Source organism: Lepisma saccharinum, chromosome 21 (genome assembly GCF_977018435.1).
Source record: "Lepisma saccharinum chromosome 21, izLepSacc3.1, whole genome shotgun sequence".
NCBI classification, from domain to species: Eukaryota; Metazoa; Arthropoda; class Insecta; order Zygentoma; family Lepismatidae; genus Lepisma; species Lepisma saccharinum.
In genome coordinates, this window is record NC_139249.1 from 35,331,612 (window position 1) to 35,355,316 (window position 23,705).

The window sequence follows — 23,705 nt, forward strand, 5'->3', positions numbered from 1 at the left end:
CTGTGTAATGTGCCTCCACCGGGTATCGAAACCGGAGCCCCTTGATTACAAAGCGACGACGTTAACATTACGTCATCGGGGAGGTCATGCATGAAAATAAGCCGTCAATATGAGCTCATGATATAATGAAGCATATAAATGCAAGAAAATGCATTACATTTCGGATCCAAGTATAAAATGCATCCAGTGTGTGCATCCATTTATCTTGAAGATTTATTTTCTCCAAATGCATTAAAAAAGCAACGTATGTCGACGACGAACAAGAAAATACACTAATTAACCAGCAACAAGCACCTTAGCAAGCCTTAACTTTCAAAGGACTGTTGGGCTTCGAACTTTGATTTAGTACTTCGTGGAAGAGGGCTGACCAATGTCCACAATACACCCTGGATTTCTGGGCATTAAAAACTGTCCAAATAGGCAAGCAAAGGTAAAAAGGTAAAGTGCTCCCCTGTGCTTAACACCACGCCATGAACGCGTATAGGGGATGTGGGGGTAACGCCCCACACTTTCTTGAGCCGGTCGTGAGTGGGGGTGATCAGCATCACGCCTCTGACCGCCTTTACCCCCCAGGGTTTCTCCCAGGTACCCATGACATTCGACGCTGGGTGGGCGCCGGAGCCGCTTCCAACGTTAGAAAAGTTCCCGGATTTGAACCGACCGGGGATCGAACCCGGGACCTTGAGCATGGTAGTCAGACGCGTTACCGACTGAGCCACCGCAGGAAGCTCTAAAATATTGCACAAAAGTCACAATAATTGGCACTAAAATTAGCGGGAAATGCACTGAAAAGCCTTTAATAGGCTTACAACAGCCTGAGATTCAAACTCCACGCCCCCCCCCACCAATTTAATACTGCAATAGCATTAACAACAACAACGTTGAAGTAGAAGTTCGTATGAAGATATGCTCAGATAGGCTAATCGAGACGGGACCTACAGTTTGAAGTGGCGCAATGTGGTTCCACCAGGTATAGGAGGCTGCGAGATTTTGCAGTATGAACGGAAGTTAACGGAAATAGCATTATATATTTATATTTTCTTTGTTGGTTTTTATACACAGAAGAATATTGAAGCTTCTCAGTTCTAAAACCTTCTAAAATAATAGAAGATGTGCAGTAGTGTATATGAAGAAGTCGAACCCTTTTAAATGTCTTTCCATTGAAGAAATCCTGTCAGCTTTGTCATATTTCAATTTAAGATATCTACACGGATCTCAAATATATCCTAAACATTTTCATGTTCCCATAAATCAACCATGTGGGGAAAACTAAACATGAGTGCCAAACACAATTTTCACACTTGGTATTTTATTCTCTCTCCCTCGATGAAAGTCATGACCGCCTTCACGTAGCAGAAAGAATACTGTAATAAATAAAATTCTAGTTTTTATGGTGCTAAAATGTTCTCTGTTCATATAATTTAATATTTATAAATATGGTCCATTATTTCTTCATGTTGCAAAAACCTGTGAAATCAAACTGTACAGAGTATCAAGACATTATTTTATTTAATGTTGTTGAACAAGTATTATTGTGTAGCTTAACTGTAATTCAATCAAGATAATACTTACTAGATCTAGAAGGCCCTTGGTGCTTTTGCACTGCCATATTGGTTAGGAAAAATAATTGAAAATGTAAATTAAGGGTGAGGGAAAACTAAGTAAATAAATTTTCTGTTGTAAGCAAAGGAGTGGTGTCATTTACTGCCATGTTGTTGAACGCTTTCTTTCGTCAAAGCAAATGTTTCTTGTAGCTACCTTTTAATTTACATGTTCAGCAACGTTTTACAATTAATCATTCATCTTTCTTGAATTTGACGAGCGTTGATTTACCTAGCTTTTTCCCTCTGTCTCTTCAAATATATATTTCTTTGTTTGACGTTCGAACCAGATAGATACTTAATCGTTGCTTTGTTTCAACAATGGTTTCTGTGTTAATTATTGTTGCTATGGAATGAATTATAGTAATATGAACCAATGTGGGCAAAAATATTTTACTGAACATGTTCTTTATGTTAATGGTGCGGAAAGGAAGTGTTTGTAAATAGAGTGTGCGATGGTAATTGAAAATTCTTAACGAGAACTAATGTAGCGCGCAGCAGAATGTTTCCATGTACAGCGTGTCCAAAAAAGAACTCCGCGGTTGAAGCGGTTGTGAAGCGACAACAAGCAAGTTTTACTTCACACATTCCCACCAGATAGCAGCACTGCCGCATTACTGTAAAGGCTGAACTGTGCATAGAAGCATAAGGAAGTGAGATGGCGAGCAGCCAAATACCAGTTCAGGAAAGGAGATGAACAGGAATTGACGAAATGTGTTGGAATCTTCCTCCCTACCCTACAAGATATAAGAGCAAGATTGACAAATGAATGGCAAATGGAGTGGGAAACTGCTGAGAATGGAAGAAGAGTATATAGCTTTGTGCAAAACATCAGATACAATAAACTAGCCAGCAATCAATATTCAAGAGGACTCGTACATCTTCTGACAGGCCATGGCCCATATGGTACGCATCTCTGCCGAATAGGCAGCAGACGCACACCTGCGTGCAGCGCATGTGGTGTGATAAGAGATACGCCAGAACACAAAGTCTTCTTCTGCCAGGCAGCTGGTGAAGAGATCAAACGACTAAGACGGGAACTACCAACCACTGACATCAAAACACTCTTATGTCCTCAGCAGTTGGACAAGCTTAGAGCCCTGGCGAACGCAGTATCATTAGAAGAACAAAGAAAATTTAATACTCGGCTCCAAAATCCCCAACCGGAAGCGCCCATCCCGGCAAGACACAATGAAGAAGTAAGGAATATCAGGTTTCAACCGGCAAGGAATTCACACACCAGGAATGTGCCTCCCGCACCGGCTCGGCTGGACGAACAGGAGGCAGAAGGAGACGAAGTGTAAGAAGTGGAGGAAGCTCCGGAAAATGCTTCTAGAAGAAGATTCTTCGCTGTCTTACTGGGAAGGCAGGAAGATGAGGAGCGTAAGAGAATTCGTCCATTCAGAATGCCTGGTGAGAAACATAAAGACTACCTTATAAGGGTGGCTGCATCCAGAACATCAAACATGTAAATTAATCCTCTAACTCATATAAATATCCTCATCAGACGCAAACAAAACACATATCTTTAAATTGCCAAGCTAAAGTGCACTTTACACATTTTATCCCTGCACTGGTACTCCAGTGTCTTATATTTCAGTCTCATATTTATCACCATATATCTACACTTTCATCACCATGTTTTCACTACGCTGGAACTCCAGTGTTTAAAATATTTTTCTTCTTCTTCTTTTTTATTATGTTCTTTTAAATTTTTATATCTATTATTATCTCATATATAATTTTTATCCCAAAGCATTAAGAAACCACACATACCCGTTCTAAGGAAACTCGCGCGCGCTATAATCACTCTTTACCAACTCCAAATCCCAAACTCTTGTACAGATGGGGCTGGACACCGACAGCGGAACACCTAGCCTCTGGGGTGGAGCATTCTTTGACAACAATAATTGCAAAACGTAAAAATAAATGGTCTTAAACCAAGAGCTCACCCGCTCTCGGTTGCCGGCTCCTGATGCAAGATGCATCAATAAACAATATTATGTAATGTATAGGGCGTGCGAGCTCCAAAAACTTCTCATTCATAGATCCTGGAGCCCGGGATCCGGTACATGCTAGATCACCACACATTACAGCATATCACCTAAAATTGTAATACAAACAATATGTAACGGAAGATACTTATTCACGTGGAAAAATGTATAGCATTGTACTGTCTACAAATGTAATGTAATGTAACTCAATTTATTAACTATGTTATTTAATCTTGTATTGTTTTATTTTTATTTTCAGTCTTATGTATCTGCAATTATCAATAAAATAGTAGTGCACAACGATAACGGGGGAACCGTAATTCGAGCAAAAGACGTCCCAGTTTATTGCAGAGGCACTGGGACAAGCGTATGCCCTCGAATGCATACGGTTGGAGGTTTGGTTGTATTCGGGGGTTCCCCCCCTTATTGTGCATAGAAGCAGCGCAACCGATTACCAGGATAGCCAGAGCAGGTCACATCTCTTAGCCACCGCGAACTCCAGATTTGTTGCCAACTGATATTTCCTTTTGAGGCTACGTAAAAGATTTTGTGTATCGAGAAAAAGTCCAGTCACTTGACCACCTGCACCAAAGCATAACCACACACAATCATAGATGCAATTCATATAGATATGCTCATCAGAGTGTGAACCGAAGTAGAACATTAGTTTGATGTTTGTAGGGACGTAAATGGCGCACACGTTGCATTACACTAAAAGTAATAAAACTTTGAACAGTGTGCTTCCACAAAAAAGTTACATACAGGTATGGCTCAGAATGTTATTAAATAACTTGAAATTAAAGTTCCGGGCCAGTTTTTTGGAACACCCTGTATTTGCTCAAGTATTTAAGTGAGGGCTAACAAATCAAAACTTTTTACATTATGTTGTTTATAATACTACCATATCACCTTGCTGCTTCAATTATTTCTTCGCCTTGTAATCCAGAGGGTCTCGGGTCGATAGCCGGTAGAGACACATGGCACAGTGTTTTGGATTTCATTTTAAACTGTAGGTCCAGTCTCGATTAGCCTATCTGTGCCTAAAGTGGACTTACACAGCAATTCATTGTTGCTCATTCCCAGAAGCCTTTGTAAATATGGTAGGCTATCTATCTCACCCACTTCCGGAAATAACGTCAGCATTTGTTGTAATATAAATACATGAGTATTGAAACCGAATTGAAGAGGCTAAAACGAACACTCATGCGCAGAATACTTTATTGCAAAAAATATACATAATAATATTCGCAACTATAAAGATTTTTTTTTTTGCTTGTACGCAAATATTTAAGTGAACAAAATATCCTAAAAAAATTTAGGGAGAACATGATTTGGGCATCTTACATTGTATTACCACACAGGTAAAACATTGATATTTTTATTATTTGCAGGAATTTACACATTGCAGAAGAAGACCATTTGCCTAGCCAATTGGGACTGCAGAGTTTGAAAGCTGATCCAAAAGGATTAAGGATTTCACATTTCCGTGGGTTTACACATACAGATCTTCTGCGTACGTGAGTATACAACAAACTAGGTACGTCATGGTGTATCGTGATATTAGAAAGTAAGTTTTTGCGATGTACTTAATATTCGATTCCTTTCAGCAAGAAATAACTGCAGCCAATAGGTTGAGCCTCCCTTGGCAGCCTGATAGTTAAGGTTGTCACCTTGTATTCAAGGATTCCCGGGTTGGATCCCGGTGGAAGCTCTGTGTTTTGTTTCTAAATACCTTACCACAAAGAAAGAAAGTGCTGCTGTATTGTAAATACAGAATAGAAAGACCAATTTCATTTCACGCAGGGAAAACGAACGCACTGTATATTAGCAATAGATTCGTGGCTACGTAAGCCTATTTTCCATCATATATATAGGCGACAGTAAAATCAAGCCATAAGAAAAATTCACGTTAATGCGGTACAAGAAATTCTAAACAGACGTGATTTATCATAATTTGAAACATTCCAGAGTTTCCTAAAGGAGAGGAATCTTCGAAAACGGCTTCAATGCCCAGTCCAAAAGATCCTGAGAAACCTTAAGAGCACTTTTCATTTCTTTGTGGTAAGGTGAACGAGCGTTGCCATTTAACCTCTGCAAAAATAAAATAAATTTATAAGTAAAATTGATGTAACAGTTGGGCTGAAAAGTTCGTAGGCTAACAAAGTAAAAAATATTTTTTTGACAAAATTCGATTTTATTATTCAATATAGTTGCCTTCGAGGGCGATACAACGATTATAGCGGTCATACAATTTTTCGATGCCATTTTTATAGTACGATTTCTCTTTAGCCTCAAAATAGGCCTCAGTTTCGGCGATTACCTCTTCATCAGTGCTAAATTTCTTTCCAGCGAGCATTCTTTTAAGGTCTGCAAACAGGAAAGAGTCACTGGGGGCCAGATCTGGAGAATATGGTGGATGGGGAAGCAATTCGTAGTCTAATTCATATAATTTTGCCATCGTTTTCATTGATTTGTGACACGGTGCATTGTCTTGATGAAACAGCACTTTTTTCTTCTTCAAATGGGGCAGTTTTTTCGTGATTTTATCCTTTAAACGCTCCAACAACGCTATGTAATAATCGCTGTTGATGGTCTGGCCCTTTTTGAGGTAATCGATGAATATAATACCATGCGCATCCCAGAATACTGATGCCATAACCTTGCCAGCCGACTGTTGCGTTTTTCCACGCTTTGGATTCGGTTCATCACGTGCAGTCCACTCGGCTGACTGTCGATTGGACTCTGGAGTGTAGTTATGGAGCCATGTTTCATCCATTGTAATATATCGACGGAAAAATTCGTGTTTATTACGGTTGAATATCGGTAAACATTGCTCCGAATCATCAAAACGTTGTTGCTTTTGATCGATTGTGAGCACGCGCGGCACCCATTTTGCACACAGCTTTCGCATGTTCAAATATTCATGCACAATATGTCAACACGTTCCTTTGATATTTTTAAAGTCTCAGCTATCTCGATCAACTTCACTTTACGATCATTTAAAATTATTTTGTGGACTTTTTTGATGTTTTCGTCGGTAACAGCCTCTTTGGGGCGTCCACTGCGTGCATCGTCTTCGATGCTCATTTCGCCTCGTTTAAATTTAGCAAACCACTTCTCAACGGCTCATTTTCCTGGTGCAGAGTCCGAATAATGTTTATCAAGCCAAGCCTTGGCTTCAACAGTATTTTTTTTCGCCAAAAAGCAATGCTTTATTAACACACGAAATTCTTTTTTATACATTTTTTCACAATAACAAAAGCTTCTTCACTCACAATGCTATATCTCACGAACTAATTATCCGGCAGCTGTGAAATTTATACACGTATATTTTGAAGGTTAGTACTAAGTAAAAATCACATGGATTTAATTCTAGTAACGCCATCTATGAGTCAGCCTACGAACTTTTCAGCCCACCCGATAAATCGGTTCTCTTGCTGCGTTCTATTTCAACAGATTTTTACAGAAACTCAACACGAGAAGTAAGAACTTTTTTAAAAAAAGTTAACACTCTTGCAATATTACGAAACCAAATAAATAATTATAGCAGGGCCTGTCAGTGCTAACCATCAAAAATCCAAACGTAAGTTTTTTTCTGTTTTGAATCGAGGAAGTATTAACCATCTTACATAATTGTAACTGTGCTGCCATCTAACATTACAAATTGAAGTAATGCTCTATAATAGCTGACAAACCCGATAGTCTAATCACTTCATAAAATGTGACCGGTTACTGAAGATTGTCTGTGTTATGTGCTTCAAGGAAGTTCTTTCCTGCTTCTTCCGTAACCGGACCCTTTTTATGAAGTGATTAGACTATCGGGTTCTGACACCCGGGGTACAGCGCCTAGAATAACGTAGTGTGGAAAACGGCATGCTTCTGCGCTCTCTGGCTGGTTCCACTCGAAAATGATCCGCTAGAGGCGCTGGTGTTGACCCCGGTGCTTGGTGTTCGACTGCTTATACGCGTAATGGAGGTAAATGGAGCTTTCGCTGCAACGTCTGATTCTTTTACATGAAGCATTTCTATGAATGTGATAATTGCTATGATATTTGGTACAGTGGTCGCGAAGATATTAATGAACATTCTAGACATTCGACCACGTCCTGTTATCGTCATACTTTCGTTAATAATACGGGAGAAAAAATACGCGTGGAATGCTCTTGGCAACTAAATTTTTGTGTATGAATTAGGTTCATTATTATTAGCATCATCATCATTTCTTTTAAAGATATACACACTGAAGCATTTGTATTTTTGTTATTTACTGTCTCTTTTCTTCCACTTTAAACTAATCGCGGCGATGATAATAATGATGATTGCATGAAACGACAAAGGGAACCCAACAAAACTTTCTTAGTGGCATCGACATGAGTGTAAGGAAACTTTCAAAGCAATGGGACAAGCGACACGGGATGTTCACACTGTCACACTAGTGACACACACTTCCAGACTGTAAAATAGCATTCATTGCACATGATGGTCCAAACAGCAAACGACACGTTCATATGGTGTATTCGCTTGCTACTTGTTACTTCGGTCGGAAAGCTCCTTAAGGGAAGGGTGCTGAGACCGAAGCGACGCGCTACAGGGGGAGTTCCCAACTAAGTGACAAGCGGCATGGTGCCTTCAGTCTATTAGCAAGCGTTGCTTGCGAACAACAGATAGGCGACACGATAAACCGCACATTACAACAACAGATCTAGGCGACACGATAAGCCACACGTGTCGCTTTGTCGCTTCTGCGTCGCTCAAACTGGGCCATTTCCTCAATAGCTTGCAACATGTTGCCGTGGTTTGTTGTTCGCGCATACGCGATGCAATGAGTGTCTTGCTTTGTCGGCACGCAACACTTATCGCTTGAGGATTTCACCAACCGAACGCTGGCCTGTGCTTCCCGTCATGCCGCTACGATCTCTTGATTGGCTCCTTTCCAAGCAACATGTGTCACTACGGTATGTAAGTTACCTTGGACCGAATGACCCGTGTCGCTTTGGTGTGAAATCTCCTTGAGGAAACGGTGCAGTCAAAGCTTTTGTCCCTACGGTTCGAAAGGCTGCATTGATTTCCGACTGCTCGCTTTCAAGCGACATTTGTGGTTTGTCGCCTCGGTATGAAATATCTCTCAGGATACTATTTATATTCTAATAACATAGAAAAGTAAACTCTAATACACAGTCCAAGACCTGACGTCCGGAATCACATTGCGATGTTTCTTCTTGTGCTACGTATGCTATTTAATTATTATTTTTATTTTACTTTTCTTTCCAAATTAATGTCATTTCGTGACTGCAAATCACTCCACAAATATAACTGTTTCCATCAATTCACTTACCGCCTTTCTAGAGAAACAAATCTACACAATATATTCCAAAAACTAACTAAGCCGCATTACTTTCATAACAAAATTAGCACCTGGGTCGATCGCACTGTCATCGTCTCGGGGAACCAGTTTCTTGGGTCGTTTTCCACACTACGTTATTCAAGGCGCTGTACCCGGGGTCCCGGGTTCGTACTAAAACCGAATGCAGAAAATTTTGCCCTAGCAGGTGGACACAGTCAGAGCTGGTCCTAGGGAGGGTCTGCATAGAAGAAACTTATATCATGGTGTACCGGGATATTTCAAATGTATTTCATTTCTTTATTAGTCCATCACAGGACCGAAGTCTCATTTATGCTGAACATAATGTACACAAATATAATTTTAACAATGTAATTTTAACAAAATACACAAATGTTAATAATGTTAATGTTAATATATAAAATAATGTTAAGATTTATGATGGTGTGACAACATATAAATACAGTTATAACTCTTTTACAGACAAATGCGATAAAATATAATATTTTACAAAATTATGCGCCTGATAGCATAACATGAATCAAAAAATATATCCAAATCATGGTCTAAGGATAATTCATTAAACGATTCCTGAACTCTTATTATTGGCGAGTTTTCGTGTATGTCTAACCTTGAGAATGGCGTGTAGAAAAGTGTTCTGTTCCTCTCTCTGCAAGGTGTTACATGGAAGTTTATTCTCTCTAACAGCTCAGAAGATAACCAATCTTGTCTTAATAATTTACGTAAAAAAATTAGATCATTAAAAGCTCTTCTGTATTTCAAGGTATTGATACCGAAATGGCTACATAAAGTTCCATAATTTCTATTATGATATTCAATATCGCTTTTAAAACACAACCATTGGACCATTTATATTTGTACCTTTTCCACTGCGTCCTCCCAATTCACGATTAAAATTATCCGATGAGATTCCGGTGAGATTTCCAGGAACCACTCCACGTAGGACATTTCGCTGCGCTTCGTCGTGTTGAAACCGTTTAAAGCATGGGGAACATGCGAAAAAGTAGCGTATACTGTTCAGTCTTTTTGCTCTAAATCGTTTTGTGGTTCAGGACAAGTGAAAAGCTTACATGTGTTTTCTATTCCGTGGAATCAACAAAATGAAATGTTTAAATAAATCATGGAAAACATAACTGATTGACAAGATTGGCATAACTGAAATGCGGCAAGGAAATTACGAAGAATGCACGAGTCTGTTCACTTTATTTTCCGAAATAATCTTTCGGAAAGATGATTTTATTGCCATGAAAGTAAATTTTAAATTGTTCTTTATGAATATAACATTTTTTTTTCGAAAACATGCATGAAATTTGGAACAGATGCAAGTCGATTAAGTGCGAAGATGAAAATAGTATGAGAATTAATTAATGTCCAAAATCATAACGTAAGTCAGAAAAACATAATTGACATGCTAATGTTGCTGTTTCATTCAGTCAGTCAATTTTCAGTGAAGACTGAAGATAGCCTCAATGAACTTGTCTTTTTTATAATTATTATCCGGTGTTGTTATTAAACCAGCCTGACTCTTTGGGAAAGAAACTGCAACGGCATGTTTACATTTATTTCCTGCCCAAGCTTTGCAATACAGGTCAATTGCTTTATTTTCAAATCATTTCTGAGAGGCCGAATTAGGCAGTTACAACCGTGGTGCAGTGCAGATGAAACAGCACTGCTTTGAAGAACCAGTGAATATACATTAGTTTCGTCTGCGTTTTCCGTGTTATTTTTATTATCATAATTAAATGCTTCGCTCTCAGCACAGCTTCACCTTCGTTATAGTTCCTGGAATTCACATCACATCACATGCACATTATTTAAATATAACGCGTAATTTGAACGTTTCTTCCATACCAGCAATGACAACACGCTGCTATTACGTACTACTACTAAATGTAAACAAAGATCTATCCTACATAGAGCGGTCATATTTGAAGCGACACTAGCGCTCAGGTGGTAATTTTAATCGCGAATTCTTATGCTCAGGATTCCAGATTGAACTGCAATATTCTAACATCGCGCGAATTAGTGAGATGCATATCCTATTTACCGTTGAGACTGAAAAATTATGCAAAAGGTTTCTCCTGACAAAACCTACAAGCTTCAGTTTCTATTGTGTACTTAATATTCGATTCCCTTTCAGCAAGAAATAATTGCAGCCAATAAGTTGAGCCTCGTCTGGCAGCCTGATAGTTAAGGTTGTCGCCTTGTATTCAAGGATTCCCGGGTTGGATCCCGGTGGAAGCTCTTTATTTTGTTTCTAAATACCTTACCACAAAGGAAGAAAATGCTGCTGCATTTTCAAGCATTCTTTCAAGAATTTTATAATAATCTACTTTCGTTCCTCTCTACGTCTCTTCCCTATCCCTACAAATTCCTTTCAGAACACTTTCGCGAATCTTCGTGAAATGTCGTGACATGGTGCAGTTGCCGGTATGTTCGTCCCGCAACGTCAAACATTTGTTCAAAGTTGTTCACGCGCTATCTCAAGAAAATTCACATGAATGCCGCACAAGAAATTCTAAGTAGATGTGAATTTTTAGAATTTGGAGGATTATAGCGATCTTTCGAAAACGGCTTTTTTGGCCTGGGACAAAGATCTTGACGGACCGTAACGGCACATATTTCTTTGTGGTAAGGGGAACGTGGATTCCCATTTCACCTCTGCAAACACAAAATAAGGGTGATTTTTTTTAAAACTCATGGTTTTCTTTGTTGTGTAAAATTTGTAAATGAAGTATTATTTCCATGGGGTTTGTGGCAAATGAATAAGGAAGGATGGGAGATTTATTGGAGTATGTTTACAGGTTTATATGCATCCCGGGTAATATCGCCCACGCCTCAACAAAAACAGCAAATATTCACCAGTGTACCTTTCGCGTCTATATGGTCTGGGGGTTTGGATGCAGTACGGAGGTTTAAGTTTCCTCCTGTAGATAGCACCGTTGTCATTGTCAACAATAATCAGGAAATTGAGCTGTTATATTGTTGTGCTGGAAAGTTGTGTGCTTTTGCGTAATTGTTGTGCTGAAAAGTTGCGTTATTGTGATCAGGACACACAGTAAGAATGGTGTACTCCTTGCAGAAACGTGTGTTTATCGTGAAAAGTTTTTGGAAAACTGATTCTGTTGTTGCTACGCAAAGGGCATTTAGAAACAAATTTGCCTCACGTTCTGCCTTAGACAGGAACACAATATTGTCGCTAGTGAAGAAATTGGAAGAAACAGGATCGCTTCTGAGTGAGACAGGGAAGCATCGGACCCCGCGGGCAGGTGTTGTGGAAGATGTCAGTGCTCGACTCTTGAGGTCGCCCAAGAAATCTCTCCGTCGTTTGTCACAAGAAACCGGCTATAGCTATTCAACATGTCAAAAGGCAGCGAAAACTGCGAAACTAAGGGCGTACAAAATTACAGCTGTTCAAGAATTGAAGGATCCAGATAAAGTTAAACGTGTAGATTACTGTAATTGGTTTTTAATGTTTATTGTGCGTAATCCTGATATTCTGAAAATAACGTGGTTTACTGATGAAGCCTGGTTTCATCTCTCTGGGTATGTTAATTCTCAGAATACACGGATATGGGCAGCTGAAAATCCACATAGTGTAATCGAAATTCCCTTGCACTCGCAGAAAGTTGGGGTATGGTGCGCTGTCTCAGCATCACGTATAGTGGGTCCAATCTTCTTCAATGAAACAGTGAACACAGAGCGGTACGGGGCAATATTCATGGAATTTGTTGAAAGTTTGGACGACATTGAACTCACACAGGGTTATTTTCAACAGGATGGTGCTACATGCCATACATCGCATGACAGTATGGCACTGATTGAACGTTTCTTTGAGAATAGGGTTATTTCAAAGGGATTGTGGCCTCCGAGGTCTCCAGACTTAACTTCACTTCTTTCTGTGGGGCTTCCTAAAGGAGCGTGTGTACACAAACAACCCTACATCCCTGGAAATGTTGAAGCAGAACATTATCACTGAAATTGCGAACATTAGCGCAGAAACACTATGTCAGACAGCCCTTAACATGGAACAGCGTGTTCGACTTTGTTTACAGGAAGGAGGTCGACACTTTCAGCACCTTCTTTAAAGGTGAGATGTTATGTCATATGTCTGTGCCATAATTTTTATGTTTTATTTATGTTTGAGTGAATACAAAATAAGAAATTTTCATTAATTCAGTTTAGCAAAAATCCAATACTTCAATGTTATTGTAGGGTACACTGGTGAATATTTGCTGTTTTTGTTGAGGCGTGGGCGATATTACCCGGGATGCATATAAACCGGTAAACATACTCCAATAAATCTCCCATCCTTCCTTATTCATTTACCACAAACCGCATGGAAATAATACTTCATTTACAAATTTTACACAACAAAGAAAACCATGAGTTTTAAAAAAATCACCCGTATTATAACGAGCCATTCTTAAAGGTTCGTTATCCTGCGTTTTATTTCAACAGATTTTTAGAGGATCTCAAAACGAGAAGTGAAAGCATATTATCTTGAAATTAATTCTTTCGCAATATACCAAAAAAAATACTTAACTAATGCAAGACCTGTTAGTACTAAGCACTAGAATCCAAAAATAGAATTATTTTTCATGAAAATCAAGAAAGTATTGAACATTTTTATAATTGTGACTGTGCTGCCATCTAACCTTATAAATTGAATTAATGCTCTACCATAGTACGAGGGTCACTATTTATATTTTGAGCCTAACAATGAAAAAACAGGAATTTGGCATTGAAAACTGCTTTATTGTTTTTCGAAGTATTCTCCTTTATGGTCAATACACTTTTGCATTCGTTCGAACCATTTGTCAAAGCAGTTTTTCCAATCTTCTTGAGACACCTCCATAATATGGTTTTTGAACGCATCAACGGCCTCTTCCGCCGACGAAAATCGTTGTCCACGCAATTCATTCTTGACATTCGGGAACAAGAAGAAGTCATTGGGTGCCAAATCAGGACTGTACGGCGGATGACCTATCAATTCGATTTTTTGACTGTTCATAAAGTCGGTTGTTAGACGAGATGTGTGACAGTTGGCATTGTCTTGATGAAGAATGATCCGACGGCGTTTGTTTGTTTTCCGTATTTGACCGAAGACCTCTGGCAAACAAATTGTTGTGTACCATTCAGAGTTGACCGTTCTACGTTCCTCTAAAGCCACAGTTGCCACATGACCAGTTTTCCCGAAAAAACAGGCGACCATTTGTTTCGATGTGCTTCGAGCGCGAACAACTTTTGTTGGATTGGGTTCATCTTGAAACACCCATACAGTCGACTGCTGTTTACGTTCCGGCTCATATGCATATATCCATGATTCGTCATCTGTTACAATCTTATATACGTCTTTTGAAGCACCACGATTGTATTTATTGAGCATTTGTTTGCACCAATTGACGCGAGCGTCTTTTTGAGTTTTTGTCAAATTGTGTGGGATCCAACGAGAACATACCTTTCTCACAGCTAAATGATCATGTAATATTTTATATATGCTGGTGGAACTAATGCCTATGGTTGCCTCAATCTCACAGTATGTCACGTGACGATCTTGCAGTATTAGGTTTTGCACAGAATCAATGTTTTCTTGAACAACAACTGATTTTCGACGACCTTCGCGAATCTCGTCGTTGAGCGAATGGCGGCCACGATTAAATTCGTTATACCAGCGTTTCACAGTGGCAAAGGATGGGGCTTCATCGCCAAATGTGGAAGTAAGTTGATCGATGCACTCTTGTCTTGATAATCCATGTCGAAAATCGTAAAAAATCATCGCACGAAAATGTTCACGAGTTAATTCCATTTTATTGTTGTCGCGCAACTCCAAGGCAACATAAACAACACAAATGAAGCTATTGACAAAACATTTGAAGTACGTTATGGTCAATAATGCCAGACGATTCCGTGCAAACGTCAAATCGCGCCTAACTTCAACCAGTGTTGCCAAGGCTCAAAATATAAATAGTCACCCTCGTATATATTTACTACAACCGAAGGTAGAAAATTTTACCCTAGCAGGTGGACACAGCCTTGGATGGGGCCAACCGGGCACTTGCCCGAAGCCTTGTGCGGTTTATCAAGATTTTATAAGACTCGGATACTTCGTTTTCTGCCACATTTGGCTAATCGCGAAGATGAGGATAAGTGAAGTATGATTAAATTGACAAAGGGACACTCACAGGAACGCCCACGGCAAGGCATGGATTCGAACCCGGGAGCTTTGGCGTCGTAGCGCTCTGCACTAATCACTACTCCACGGAGCTCACCAAAAATTACTAAAATTACACAAAGTACTACGTAAAATCGTGTTCAAATATGTCAATCAAAAAAGTTACTACACAATGTTCGTTTAATTTTAGAATGAAATCATGAAACGAAAAATTTCATATGAAAGAATGTACATTCACTACTGTGTCAAATTTCAATAAAAAGTGGACAAAGGGGAATTATGTGAGACAACGTTATTGGATATGATTAAAAATTACCACTTTCATAGATACTGAGCATAACTACATTTGTAATTAAATATAGTGAACGATTCACGAATGGTACAAATTTAGAAACTATTATTATCCTCCCATAATTCTTGGTTTTAACCTTCATCATGTTTGCTAATTATTTTTCGCTAATAATACGAAATATAAAGATTAATTGTTTATTAATTGTAATAATGTTTAAATTGTGATCATATAGGACAGGCCCGGACACAAAATACAAGTACATGTATCAAAATGTTACGCAGCATATTTTATATTAGTAACTATGAACTACAATTATTATGAATAGGGAGCAAATTTTAATATGTGGCACCTTTCCAAAAAAAAATAGCTGTTTCATATCCATGTTTGAAATATGAATTTTAGGATATGAAATCAAGTAAAATGAACACACTTTGATGCACCTTTTTGTGCGAGTAACACATTTATCACCTATTTACCCCTCGTTGATGCTTTTTCCTTCCTTTTATTTCATGTTTTGTTAAAAAAAAATTGACAAAGAAATAAATGATTTTCATTTTCCTTAAGCAGCTCATAAAATCCTATTGTCTAATGTTGTAGGGTAGAACGAGACCTATGAAATTATATAATCATTTCAGCCCCAAATATATTGTAGTTCTCCAAATATAAGGATCTCCTGAGCTCAAAGCGCCAGCGACGTACATTCGAGAACATAGAAATGTTGAGAGTAATTCACTATAACAAGTTGATTGAAACCAAGGACTAAAGTGTTGCAGAAGATTCATAGTGTTATCATATCATCTGTTTAATACGAATGTTTCTGAATTAGAGTTTAAAATGTTGTCACCTGGGATTTAGTGTCCTTATCTCTCATTCGAATTACAGATAATACATTTTTGTTTTAAATACTTTTATTTATATAAGTAAGAACACCTACAATTATTTCTTTAGAAACAGAGCATGAAAGAAGACAGAAATTATTTTTAAGGAACTAAAGAAGTCTTGCTATTGACGGAGACATCTGTAGGCAAAATATTATTTCAGGGCAGTGTGCTTTATTAGGAAGTAAATATTACTAGGAAAAAGATGAAAATGGTATTCTTAATAATCCAACCAATTCCAATATTGTCCAATAGAAATTGTAGGGATAGTTTTTGCCAATAATAATATGTTTAATATAATTTTTGGTTATTAGCAGGGAACGGATTTATATGTGAAGAGATGAACCTGAAATCAGTTATATCTATTTTGTATTATCTTTGCTCATCATCGCATGTAGACTCGAAAAAATCAGTTTTTATTTACCATATTTTTACATATATTAGGTTTTGGCTCATATTTTACATATGTTAGTTATTTTTATATATTATTTCAATATTTCAAAACATTTCTCAACATATACTCCATATTCGCGCAATAACTACATGTACCACTGTGGCAAAAAGATTTGGGTGGATTTCTTGCAAATAACTGGCTAATTTCAAATACCCTCCCATTACTTCTTGCGGTATTGAACACAGTATTAGTCAATATAAATCCATTTTAAGAGACAAGAGAAGGAAATTCGCGTTCAAATCCTTACAATAAAATTTTGTTATTCATTGTTCTGGAAACAGAAAAATGAACACACATTCTGTGTTCGGGTTCGATACCAGGTGGAGGCACATAGTGGTTCGGATTCCACTTTGAACTGTAGGTCCAGTCCCAATTAGCCTTACTGTGCATAAAGTGGAATTAAAACACCAAATCAACCAACCAACACATTCTGTGTCGTTTTACAGTTAATGTCGCTGTAAGCGTAGTGTACGACGTGTACTGTTTCATATTATTAAAAATTAAATTTTTACAGTTTTAAGTCCACATCAAACTACAAATTTTGGTGAAAATGACTAAATATTTACACATTTTTAGTACATATAAATCCGTTCGCTGGTTATTAGTCTTTATTGTCTGAACTGCTTTGCGGTTTACAGGAAAATATTAATTGCTATTTTTCTCCATATATTCCCGAGGCACGCCCGTCGTCTACGCGAGACAGGACAGGAGAGGGAAGAAGAGATAGAGGGGAGAACATTGGCTTCATATATCAACCAACTTTACGAACTCCAGGCAGCGCTTACAGGAAGAACAAGACACGAGCGGATCTGAGACAAGGACCTTTAGGAAAATCCGTCCATCTTAACTGGAAGAGAACGACAACGTTGACAATTCTTGTGTACTCAAACTGGAGCATATATTATATTTTTTGAGGTTTCGAAATTCTACTTTTCCTTTCAAGTTTTTGTAGATGCCTGGAAATTTAGTAAAGTGAATGGTGTGCTTCTGTTTTTTAGCCTTCGTGCTTGTACAATAGAGAGAATTTTTGCAACTGCCACATGCTGCACTAGCGGAATTATCAACAAGCTTTTGTTTTATAAGTTGCATTTAGAAAAGTTCCCAGGGAAGGAGCCGTGAAGACTATGGCCTCCACTCGAACTCTGAAATACAGGGTGTTACATAAGTACTTGAGTTACAAAAATTTATTGCAAGTAAAGTACTGAATTTGCGTTAATGAAACAAGTCCAGAACGAACGAAGAAACTCAAACCGTTTTCTTTACACCTACAAATGTCCAATGTATGCACCACGAGTTACGCAGGACGCATCGACACGATAGTTTAGTTCTTGCCACACTCGCATCAACGTGGGCCTGTCGATAGTGTCCATCGCTGCGATGATACGCTCCCTTAGGGATGCAATATCACGCTGCATCGATGAGACGAATACCCTGTCTTTGATGAAACTCCACAAAGAGAAGTCACACGGTGTAAGGTCCGGTGATTACGGGGACCAAAACATTACACAAAAGACAGTGAGTGCTGTGGGCGATTTGAGTGTCGCCTAGCGGCAGAAATGTGAACTCTCAGCTTAACAAAACGTACACGCAGAAATTGTTTGCATTCCTCGGTCGTTCTGGACTGGTTTCATTAAGTTCAATAGTTTACTTGCAATAACTTTTTGTATCCCCTGAATTATTTATGAAACACCCGATGTTTGGCCCCCACCATGTCCTTGGATCCAATATGGCGGCCAAGACACATTTTGTGAACGATAATTGTCAAATAGGTGTTGGCAACACTTATCTTCGAGGTAGCAGCATCATGGCTGCCAGACGTCGTTATGTTCGTGCATATTTATCCCTTGTCATCTGTGCAACAGGGAATGCTTTTATGTATGCAGGTATAGTTTTCTGTTATTAAACATGTATTGTTCATAAGGTGAGTCTTTCTCCAGTCTCACACCTACCCAACCACTGAAAGTTTGGATTACAAACTTGAACGGGGTTACGTTCCCCGACACCCGGTATTATAATGCGAAATTTAAACTACGAAAATAGCATTGACGACTTTTCACATTCTGCAAAATTCAATTTTGTTCTCACATAAATACATGGGTTGTTAGTGGAAGAGACAGGAACCAGAAGTGCACAGTCTGCAACATTGAGTAATTTGCTTTTATAACCATTGCGGAGGAGGTCTATCGATGAGTGACTTTTCCCATTACTTTTCCGTCAATTTTCCGTTGCTTTTTCCGTTACTCTACAATTGTATAGACAACAGCAAATATAATAGTAGGCAAATTGTCCGCCACTATTACCACACTTTTTTTACTCTACATTTTGTGTTGTTTTAAAGGAAGTAATTCTGTTGATACGAAGCAGATGTTGACGTCTCCTTAGTGAAGTTTCATTTCAATCCATAATCTTTACACTGTGGAAAACAGACTGAATGAATAATGGACAATGAACCTACTATAGGTCCTTTCCACTCTTACGGCGGCCGATCCTCGTTCTGGCCAGGGAAGTGGGGAGCGAGGATTTTCACCGAAGACCAACCAGACAACAGAGGTGGCGTCGAGAGTTACGACCGACGCGGTGGTATGAAGAACTACGTGTACTTCGTTCTACTGACTCTTGCGTTTCTAATCGCGCTGGTTTGGTCGCTTCCCGGCTCCCCACTTCCCTTGCCAGCTTCTAGAGCGCCCGCCGTAAGAAGTGAAAAGACCTTTAATACTTTTGCCGTTGGGTGTACACTTAACTCTAGCTGCAATACTACCATAACATCTAATACTCCGGGGTTTATACCCTGGGCTGGGTGTGGGTGTTATGTGTGAATGTTTCTTCATCCTATCATCATTGATCCTCATCGTCGCGATTAGCTAAAAATGGAAGAAAAATGATGTAGAATAAGCTAACTCAATGAATCCAACGCATCCATCTGGGTCATCCTTTTGTTCCACATTTTCGGATCTGCCCGCAACCCTAAAAATATCTTGGATACTGGCCTGTCCTTCACCGTTGTCGATTCGAACACAAGTAGTGCGAAACGTTTGTGTGTCGTTATGTGAACGGCGGGAATTCTGGGATTTCGACACATCAAGTTTTGGGGACAGTCTCCTCACGTAACATCTTTTCGAAAAGACAGCAAAACCATGCCAAGCCTATATTCACTAATGTGTATGAAAAAAATTGACTTCTCTCGCACATCTGTATTCATACAGGATAGAAAATGATACTTCTCAATGGTTGTAATGTTGACAAGTCCTCAACAAGGAAAATGCTAAAAACAGTTGCTCGTCTTGGTTTATTTTATCCACTATGGAAGTTTGTCGGAGTTGTTGTACGGCGACAACCTCTCTCTGTGCGCGTGTGTGTGTGTAGAGGGGGTAGTAATTCCAGAAAAATCAACCTTGATGGTCAAAATTGTATATCAGTGAAGAACAATGTGCCGTACATTGTAGAACATCTTTAGATTGCGAATATGTAATACATATGTTTCTAAACTCTAAAATGTGTCTGTAAAAACTTACTTTAAGTACTATTGCACTTACTTTGATTCAGAAAATCCAGATTTATAGGTTGCCAATGGCGTGAGTTACCTGCAGATTTATGTTTATACAGGGTGTATCAGAAGTGAAAGCGCAAAAGGAAAATGAAAAGTACATGATAGTACCAGTAGAAGAAATAAAAGTCTCAGTAAACATTGGGTAGCAAACGAATCCGTTTGCGAAATAATTGCAAATGTATGGTTACAATCCGCAACTGAGTTGATTGTTTGTACACATCGTACGCTTGTCTCCTTGCGCACCCCGAAGTTTCTTTGTTTGAAACTGAACGCTGTCGAAAGTGGGCGTTGTAAACAAGCCATACTTCCTGTACAGGATGGAAGACATAAACAGGCACGTGACAAGTCATAGTCCTCCTCTCTTACTAGGATCGGGTTGTTGCTGGCCGAGAGACTTTGCTTTTGGACAACGGTGTCTTTTCCAGCCTTGGCAGGATATCTCTTAAACTTCGAGAGATGAATAACAACCACGCCATTTTCCACAAATACTTTAGCCATCTTCCGAACAATCAATTTTATAATTTCGTCAACAGTATATTTAGAACCATGGCTGAACTTCTTCTTGCAACGTTCCCCTAGTACTTTTCCTCCTGGCTTAAATAGAGCAGGACCAATAAGCTTATTTTTTAAATCATCTTTTATGTCAAAAGCAGAAATATCAGTCTTGGCCGAAATTTAAGCAAGCGTTCTGCCGGAGTACTCCCATGCACTGGAGTATTTCTCAATCTACCCAAAAGTTCAAGAATGAACTCGTCCCTTTCTCGCAAAGTGATACACGAACCATTCGGAAAATTCTGTTTGAGCATGTTTTTCACCACCCCCAATATTCCTTTCAGCTAGACCATTTGACTGGGGAGTGTACTGACCTGAGTGAAGAAGCTTAATATTCCTCTTCCAGCAATACTCCGAAGATGCAAATGGTTGGCCATTGTCAGTCACATAGGTTTTCGGATATCCAAAGCACGACGAAAATTCTTCTAAATGACCGATCACGTTGTCAAACTGCATATTCTTCACTCTCCACACAGATATCCAATGACAATAAGAGTCAACCAGCATCAGGAAATTCATATCTGAGAAATGGAAGAAATCAAGATGAACACGCTCCAAAGGTTGCGATGCAATAGGCGAAGAGGCCAAGGGTGTTATGTATCAGACACCTTATGCAGGTCTTAAATCTCTTAAAACTATTGATAGTCTTGTAACGTTTACCGCCGTCGCCGTGATGAACCACCACTCTCCCTTCATTTCCTTCACTCCAATTCCAGGGGAGTCCTTTCAGGGCTGCCAATATTCCTATCAGCACATATCAACAGGTGAATGACTATGAAGAGCGACGCATAGCGTTACGCAAAATTGGAAGGAAAACATAACAACTGATGAGAGAAAACGCTCAAAATCAAAATAAAACAAATACCATCCTTTTGAAATCATCATTGCTTAGCTGCATGGCTGGGGAGAGACCTGCGCTCGATCGCCAGCTCTAAACTTCGAAGGAGACGAAGAAAGTGAGCGGAAACATCCATCGCGACACTTTAGGCTGCTCTCATACTGAACTAGGCTTCGTGGCGGTTCCTCTCTCGAACCTTTAGGCCACCCTCTGTCGTCAGCGTCCTCGAGCATAAATCGCCTTCGAAAAACTATACAATCGCAGCTATTACTTTAAAAGAAATCACGAAGACAAAGCGTCCATCCTCATCTTTACCTTCCTATTTCTTTCAATCACCTTTCAATATCCTATGTCATCTGTTTCTTCACCTCGGCTAATTCAGTGGGCTAATGGGATACTCTGACCCCTCTCAGGTACGGGTATAGTAGTAGAAATACGTGGGATATGAAGCTTCGACTGTTATGTACTAAATCATTTGATAGGCTATGGAAAAGGGAGATTTTATAAATGAATAACATCTGTTTCCGAAGAAAGGTCTGCGTCTTCAGTAGGCTTCTTTATGGGCAATTATTTTCCTGAAGATGGTTTATTTTCAAGGTACTTTTATAAATTTACATCTTAGTTACAGATCTCCATAAATGAAGGACAGAACAGATTTCTTTCTTATAATTAAATCTACGCGACTTTTGCAGTTTATTTACAGAATATGGATCAAGCTGTCATATCAGTTATATAAAGACGACCAGGCGCTTGCTTGGAACTTTATGAACGCTCCTTGACATAATGAAGCATGACTTTGACGTGACTGGCGAAGGTTTTAAGTATTGACTCCGATCTTAATATAAATTGGACATTATGGTCTGGCTTCAAGATATATGCAGAAATACAAACTGCTATAATTCGTAAAATATTAGAGACATCGACTTGATATCGGGTATGGCAACATGTTAGCATGTTCGCAGGGCGAAACCTAACCATGCCAGATATCAATAATGAATAACTTGATCAATAAATAATAATCATGGAGACGAAATAATCTGAACTTATTCTTCCGTATGATGGCATGTTAGCATGCCCACAGGGCGAACCTACTCATACGGCAGAATAACATTAAGTCCTGTTGCATAATGCAAAAATTGAAAATATATTACGTATATGTTTCGAAGAAATCAAACTGAATTATCACAAAGTTGTGAGCAATCGTAAATTAACTTATTCTCACGCATGGTGACATGTTAGCATGTCCACAGGGCGAACCTAACCATGCGTCAGAATAACAGTAAGTTCTGAGTCTAAATTTATCATTATTTTGCTAAGATTTTATTTAAAATTTCAGACAACTTCAAAATAAAGTTTAAATTAACTTATTCTTTCGTATGGTGACATGTTAGCATGTCCACAGGGCGAACCTACCCATACGACAGAATAACCATGTCTCTAAGCTAATTTGGTAACGAAGACTGAGTTCTTGAACCCTCCCATAAAGGGAGCTGAGTATTTAAGATGTTAATCCATCGGAGTCGGTGATGAAAATGCCCCAGAATTAGGTTCCGAAGCTGTATTTATATCCTCGCATGTCAAGCAGAGCGCCTCCCGTGACACAAAAGATAAACATAGCTACAGCTGTGATATGCAGAACTAATTTGTGTATAATGGCAATATTCTAAAGATTAAACAGTATGTTCCATAAGGTTTATTTTTCTATGTCTAAAACAACAGTTATGATCCTTAAAGTTTCTATAATATTCTCTACCATAAAGTTGTCACATTCTTAAAAACTTCTTTCCAATGTCCATAAGGCTTATATTACTAATAACTCCAACTGAAATTTAGCTCTTATGGCTTTCATAATACTTTGATTCTAAAACTGAGAACACATATTTTTGACTAATTGTCAACAATGAAAGATTTTGCTTTCAAGAAGCTTGCAAATAACAAATTCTAAACTTCTCGAATGACAGAATTAGGTCATTAGTTCAACTATTAAATATCTCATCTTTCATAACGTTTTT

The 23,705-nt window shown here is 38.8% G+C and overlaps 1 protein-coding gene across 1 annotated transcript in view; it reads right to left on the minus strand.

The window, feature by feature from the left end:
- Positions 1-5,569: 5,569 nt before the first annotated feature.
- The window catches only part of LOC146004131 (uncharacterized), a 39,831-nt gene continuing 21,695 nt past the window's right edge, over positions 5,570-23,705 (minus strand). Inside the window, exon 3 of the mRNA XM_083142799.1 lies at positions 5,570-5,686. Within this exon, the coding sequence (XP_082998925.1) occupies positions 5,570-5,686 (117 nt within the window). The remainder of the gene's footprint in view (positions 5,687-23,705) is intronic.